Source organism: Lycorma delicatula, chromosome 7 (genome assembly GCF_047948215.1).
Source record: "Lycorma delicatula isolate Av1 chromosome 7, ASM4794821v1, whole genome shotgun sequence".
In the NCBI taxonomy this organism is placed as follows: domain Eukaryota; kingdom Metazoa; phylum Arthropoda; class Insecta; order Hemiptera; family Fulgoridae; genus Lycorma; species Lycorma delicatula.
This window is the reverse complement of record NC_134461.1, coordinates 131951748-131959106: the sequence shown is the minus strand read 5'-3', so window position 1 is coordinate 131959106 and position 7359 is coordinate 131951748. Positions and strand designations below refer to the sequence as shown.

General features: G+C 26.2%; 1 protein-coding gene across 1 annotated transcript in view; it reads right to left on the bottom strand.

The window, feature by feature from the left end:
- Nucleotides 1-1043: 1043 nt before the first annotated feature.
- Ect3 (Ectoderm-expressed 3) overlaps nt 1044-7359 on the bottom strand; it is a 74024-nt gene continuing 67708 nt past the window's right edge. Inside the window, exons 11-12 of the mRNA XM_075370228.1 lie at nt 6003-6221; nt 1044-3438 (exon numbers count right to left, since the gene is read on the bottom strand). Coding sequence (XP_075226343.1) covers nt 3187-3438; nt 6003-6221 — 471 coding nt within the window. The 3' untranslated portion in view covers nt 1044-3186. The remainder of the gene's footprint in view (nt 3439-6002; nt 6222-7359) is intronic.

Below are 7359 nucleotides of genomic sequence, written 5' to 3'. Positions count from 1 at the left end.
TTCTCTCTAGTTCTGCTCAATTTAAGTTAAGTTACTCAAAATTTAAGTTGTAATTTTTTATATATAAAATAAATTTATTTCAAATTCTAAAAAATAAAAAAATATAATGTTTTCCAAGAGTTCAACTCTCTTTGCCTTAAGTCTTTGGTTCCATTTAATTCAATCAAACCAGAAAGATCAGAATATTTATATAAACCCTTACTTTTTATCATGTTTATTGAGAACCAGTAAAAACTTAGTAAAACCAGATATTGAAGTTTGGGAGTCTTGTTGCTTAACAGAATATATTTCATGAATGCTTTAAATTGTTTCTGGAAACAATATTTATTGTTTCTATGATTGATGATGGTATACAATCAGCACCTGTATGGAAAGAGGTACTTCTGCTAGTAAAATTAAGAAAATTATTATCTATATAGATATACAAACTTTATTAGCTGTATAGATATACAAACCTTTTTCTATTACTTTTATTTACATTAGTATTTGTACAACATTATTCTTAAATGATCTCTAGTGTTATTACGGGATGATATTGTCATAAACTTATAATTTTAAAGGTTCTATTACATAGATTTTATAAAAATTCAATTTGTTTCCATTATAATTTTTTTTTTTTGTTACATTGAAGGTGTGTTAGCAGCAGTGGATAATTTATGTGTTGTAAACATGACTATATAAACTTAATACTATAATGCAATGGTTTTTAGTATGAAGCCAGTAACATCATTGTTAGTTTCTTTACTGGTTAAATAAATCTCAAATTATACTGTGAAAGGCTTTGTTATATCACACTTAAAACTTACTATAGCACCCAAAAATAAATTAATTCTGAGTCAATTTATGATATATCATAGTAGTAAAAAATATTATGTTTATCTTTCTCAAAAAGAACAACTAGATGTCTGATATTTAAGTCGTTTAGTTACATGATAAAAAAATAATTTAAAAAAAATTAATAAATTTTTATCAATCTATATATATATATTTTACAATTACTTCAGTAATATGAGGCCTAATAATTGTAATGGAGATGAATACAGAAAGTTAGAATTACTTTGAAAAAGCTATTCCGTTACAAAATAATGCAGACTACAACATTTTTAATTTATTGAAAGTATTTTAGAAAGAAAAACAATAATATGAATTATATTGAAAAGAAGAATATTTTTACATCATATGATTATTAAATTTGATTTCTTTTAAGGTCAAATAGTTTTTCCAAGGTAGACATTCATAAACATGTTAACACATTAATACCTTTTCTCCATAAATTCGTTAATATAACAATAAATAGATTAATAATATGTAATTTTATACCAAAAAAATAAAATATATCTTAGTAAATGCAAAAGTTTGTAAATTGTCAATAAGCATATTGAATTTACTGAGATAATCCTTTTTTTCATACAATTTATAATAATTTGGGAAGTTAAAGGAAACTGTATATAAATACTTAAGACAACTCTTGCTTCTCTAGTGAAGCAAGAGTTTTAACCTGACTTTTGGCACTAAGTCTATTTGTTTGTATATTTATGATGTAGTTACAGCTAAACACATTTTCCAGGTTATATGAAATTTTTCAGTATAGTTGCTTGTTAGGTAGAACTATATATTTGCCATAATTTTACAGTTTGTAAAAGGTCTGTTTTTCAAACAAAGTGCAATGGAGGTAAATTGTCTTCTGCTAAACTACCACTTTATAGATTGAAAATGAGATCTTCCTGTCGTTCCTGACATAACCCATTGCTTGTAATCAACCTTTCCGTGGTAAAATGTAACATTCTTCACTCTTTAATGTTTTAATCTGTTCTTAAATCCAATTGTTTGTTCCTGAGAGTGTTCTCCTATTACAGTACATCATTCAATCTTTAATTTTTTTTCCTTGATATCGTTACATAAGCTTGAAGCGTGTGATTTACTTTGAAAAAGCTATTTTATTACAAAATAATACAGACTACGCCATTTTTAATTTATTGAAAGTATTTTAAAAGAAAAACAATAATATGAATTATATTGAAAAGAAGATGAATACTTTCACATCATATGATTATTAAATTTCGATTTCTTTTAAGCTCAAATAGTTTTTCCAAGGTAGTCCTACTACTACCTTCATAAACATGTTAACATTTTAATACCTTTTCTACATAAATCTGTTAATATAACAATAAATAAAAAACAAATATGTAATTTCGTACCAAAAAAAATAAAAAATAAAATATAACTTAGTAAATGCGAAAGTTTGTAAATTGTCAATAAGCATTTTGAATTTATTGAGATAATCCTTTTTTCTTACAATTCATAATAACCTGGGAAGTTAAAGGAAACTGTATAAAATAGTTAACTGATTAAATAGTTAATCTTGGGTTTGGGTAAACATTTTAATCGTTTTCATTTCAGACACATTATTTACCAAAAAATAAAAAAAATAATCTTGAAGATATAGTGGAAATTTCTTAGACTTGATCATCAGTTAGAAATATCTGTTGATCTCTGAAAACATTGCTTACACTGTAAGATGGATAAACCTTTTACAATTGATTATGAATGACGATTCCTTTTTGTACATTAATTTTCCCTGAATAATTAAATATCATAAATTCTATTTTTCAAATTTATGAAAAATAGAATGAGATCTACTTTTCACAATTGTAATGTTCAAAATACAATGTGATGGAATGAATTATATAATACAGAATAGTGTAGAATATGTGGTGCAGCTTTTTTAGCCGGTATCCTAAGTTCCTTGTTTATGAAGTGACAGAGAATACGTTATTGTACTTGTTCCTTGGTTCTGTTCACAATTAAAATTTAAAAAATTACAAGTGTACCTTAATCTTTCTACCTTCAAAATCATAAAAGCCAGGATGAATCAACCGGTTCAAAATATTAGTCTTGGAAAAAAAAAAAACAAATTGTTTATAAAATTAGCTCGATTGTGGTAGGTGTTAATGTAAAAGAAATTATGTTAATTATGATAACTAAAATTTTTTAATCTAATACCAAATAAATAACAGTTCTTAACAGATGATCGCATGAAAAATAGTTCACAAAAGGGTTAGGCAATTACAAATTTATTTGTTACAATTTTAAGTAGAGTAAATTTAAATATAATCTTCACAATTAAAAAATATAATATCTGAAATTCATTTTTAACAGTTGAAAATACAAATGTATTAGATGAGTTTACATGATCGGTCTACATTGTATTTGACATATTCTATTATACCTTCCTAAAATGGGTACAGTTGAATTAATTATAGGATGTTCTTGAAATAATACAGAATGGTTAACATTTTTATGTTCCAGTTCTAATATTGTAAGATTATTAAAATCTGGGTAAGATTTAAATAGATTTCCAGGTACGTATAAAGTAACTTGAGAACCTGTGTTTACCCAATAACGACCTAAATTGAATCCATTTAAAAATGCAACACCCTGTAAAAAAGAAAACACTTGTTACAAATTTAAAAGGTTACAGATGATAACTGTAATGCTGCAAATTGGACATAGTTAGGCACACTCTATCTGCTAATGTACTGATTTATCTCATTTATCTATACTAAGTGTGATGCTAGTAATTTGCTACTACTAGCCTCAGTTTGTACATTACTGTGAATGCCAGTTTTGACTAGTTGGCCATATTCTTTATCAATTTTCCATTTTCATGTTCTATTTACTTCTACTTTTCTTTAAACATATTCTGGTAAAAAGTTTAATTAAAAAATATGGTACTTTAAATTTTTAATTTCTTGAATTTGCAATCTTTGCTTAATTTATGCTTACTAAAATATGTTTCTCGTTGCGGTGCTTGTATAACTTTTTCATATTTTAATACATTAAAATATATAGATAAAGTTACTAATTAGAAAAATGTTGGAAAAATTATATTTGATAAATAAATAATATAATAAAATGACTGGTCATTAAATGACTGATCTTTAAATGATACAGTATGATTTTTTTTAGAGTAGTGGTAGTATTCTCATTTACTGAGGCAGCCTATTTTTGTGTTTACCTTGTTGGTCTTTAGAAGATGTATCTGTAAATTTAATCAATTTTTGGAAGAATTCAATTTTTTCAGACTTATATGGTATTTTGTAGACTTCAATCTCCTCAACTAATCTGTCGATGTTAAATCTTTCTTTATAATGAAAATTTGCATCATTTTCAAAAGAACATTTATATTTATGATTGTTGGATTATAACAGCACTTATTAACACACATAAATAAGAATTCTGTTTGTCACTACTATTCACCTTATTAAAACAACCTGTTTTTTCTATCTTCAACTGAAAAGGCATCAAAACATTTAATTCCTTTGCATGACTACTTATACGGCTACTTACTCTCACGACTACTTGATTATTTCATCTTTTTACTAGCATCAGTTAATCTGACAAAGGTCTACGTTTCGTAAATAGAATATTTCTATTGTTCTCCTCCACTCTTGCTACTATTTGCATTAGTGATAATATAAAATACAAATTATTTACTTAAAGTGAAGCCAAAAATGAAACTGAATAATAGTAAAAACAGCATAACATTTGGACAACAATGAAGTAAATTGTTGTACGTGGCTCAGTGTACACTAAATTGTATTTGAGTAATGATGATTTTTATAACAATGTCTATTTAGTTGTACTGAGCTATTTTTTTAAATTAAATGAACAAGGCAATACCCATCATCTTTAAGATTCTCATGATGCAAATCATAAAATAAGGACTAAATCTCTTTGTTCCTGTACCTTTAATCTGTGTGAGCGCGCACATGACCGTGTGTGTGTTATCTGGAAAATATTGCAGATCTATTTATTCTATTTTGTATTTTTATTATTAGTTTACATCTATACAAATTTTTAGAATAAAAAACAAAATATATATTGAACCATATTTTCTATGAACACCTTCCAATATAGATATGAAGTATATATATATATATATATATATATATATATATATATATATATATATATATAAAGTATAGATATGAAACTTTATTTGAAAGTGGTTCTGAATAATTTTTTTTCAGATAATTAATTACCACATAAGTTTGAACTTACCTGTGGGAATATGTAATATAAGTATTTTTGTGAATAAAAAATGTCATACATAACAAATTTGAGTCCAGATATTCTAAATGAAAAAAATTAAGACATTTATCACAGTAGCTAACATTCTTTTTATGTTAGTCATTAATGAATTGAACAGAGATAAGCAAGGCCAACTCAGCAGTTGATATTTTTAAGGTAGTTTACAGGTAAGCAGTAATTAAGGATCAAAAAAATCAACAACAGTGCCATCAATCTACTGTCTAAAAAAAAATGCTGAAAAAGGTTTATATGCTTTTATTCATAACCTTTTTGTTCTCTGGTTTTACTCTTCTAAAATATTCATCCAGTAATGCTGCTATATAAAGGCACAAAAAAGATTCATCCCCAGGGTTAAATGCCGTCGCTATTAATCATCGGTCAACTGACATGAGACAAAAGGTTTACCCATTCCAAGAAAAACAAACAGCCCATTATACTGTTACTAAGGAGAGTGAAGAATGGTGTGGTTTTCTCATTGCCGTCTTCACCAGCTGAACATACTATTGTATATCATTGAGATTTGTAGAACTACCTACTAAGTAAAATAACTATTCAACTTATACTTTTGGTAGAGCTTATTACAGTACCAGACATGATTTTAAAATTACAAGGTCCTGCTACTTACATAATCAACAAAATTTTAATTACATTTGGCAGAAAATGCATTGCAGTAGTATGAAAGTGCTAGTTATGCGATAAGGTGACTGACTGGTTGTTTGCAAATATGTGGGGTGACAAAAATTATTTATCAAAAACCTATCATTGTTATTCTAAATGCTGTACAGATACCCTACCTAAATTGGTCAGTGTGTTAAAATTAAGATTATACAAAAATTCTACTTCATGCATATAAAGAAAAAAAGAGATTAAATACAATACTTATGAAAATGTAAAATGATATCCTTTACCTTTCCCCATCTGTCAAGATTAAGGTAAGTATCATAAGCAGTTTTTTCATCTTTTGGTAGTTGAAATGTACCAGTATAAAATCTAGGTACCATAACAAAATTTGACAAGTTGTTTTTGACTTGTAAATTTTCATAGTCAGAAATATTGTCGAGTGGAATCTTTATACTTTCCCAACCAATCAATTCTTTGCCATTTAAAAGAACTTGGCAAACAATTCCCTGAAATTATGAAACAAATATAATTATTTTGAATTAATAGTGCTCCATACATAAATTATAAATAATGTATCAAAAAATCATGCTTTTATGGAATATATATATATATATATATATATATATATATATATATATATATATATTTATTTATTTTTACATTAAAACAAAGGCAGAAATGTGATGACTCACTGTATATAAATTATTTCTAATAGTTTTATTGATATCCACTTTCTGGATAAAAGCTTTAAGGAGGTACCGAGTTAGTAAACTTAAAAGTATTGCCTAATATTTATAAAGTATTAACAACAAAAAATTTATACATCCATTACAGACAAAAATCATATCTTAGCTTACTCTGATTTAAAAATATCGCTAATTAATTTCGATCAATTATCACTGTACTAAGTCTTCTGCTTAAGGACTGACATTAAAAAAAAATAAATCTGTATTAATACTCCCTTCCATCTAACTTTGTCCATGGTCAATACCATCACTTGTCCCTAAAAAAAGTTATTAAACCATTCATTTAAAAAATTAATAAATGATTTCTTTGTAGAACTACCAAATTAGTAAAATATCTGCTTGTATATAGCATCATATTATACATACTTCTTCTATCTTTGTATCTAGTAGTCTGTTTGATAACCAATTTGCATGCTGTTGCTTTCAACCAATTTTGCAAGATGATCTGCCCAAATCTATTTCTACATATTGGTACTGCAGATTTTGCACTTTTGAATTTTCTCTTGATATCCAAAGTTTTAATTTTTTTTGGGTTTTTAATTCCTATTTTAAAGCCGCACTCTGTTAACCATCAAATTCTTATCCTTTTGTGGTCATCCATACTTGTAATCATTTCAGTATTGCTGGCTAATGTGTATATATGTATTTATGTATAGGTATATCTCAAAGTTCTTCTGGGCTTTCATAACCGATTCTACTTGTGAAAATAATGGAAGAAATTCATATAAACATATGTTCTAAAATGGTTTGTCAGCAAATTATGGATGGTGAAAGATTTTACTTGAATTTTAGCTACCCCAGTGAAATGAACTTGTACTGAAATTTTTAAGTTGTTAATTAAGAGGAAAAATTAATTAGTGATTCCTTATGGTTTTTGTTATGAAAAATTAAATAAAAA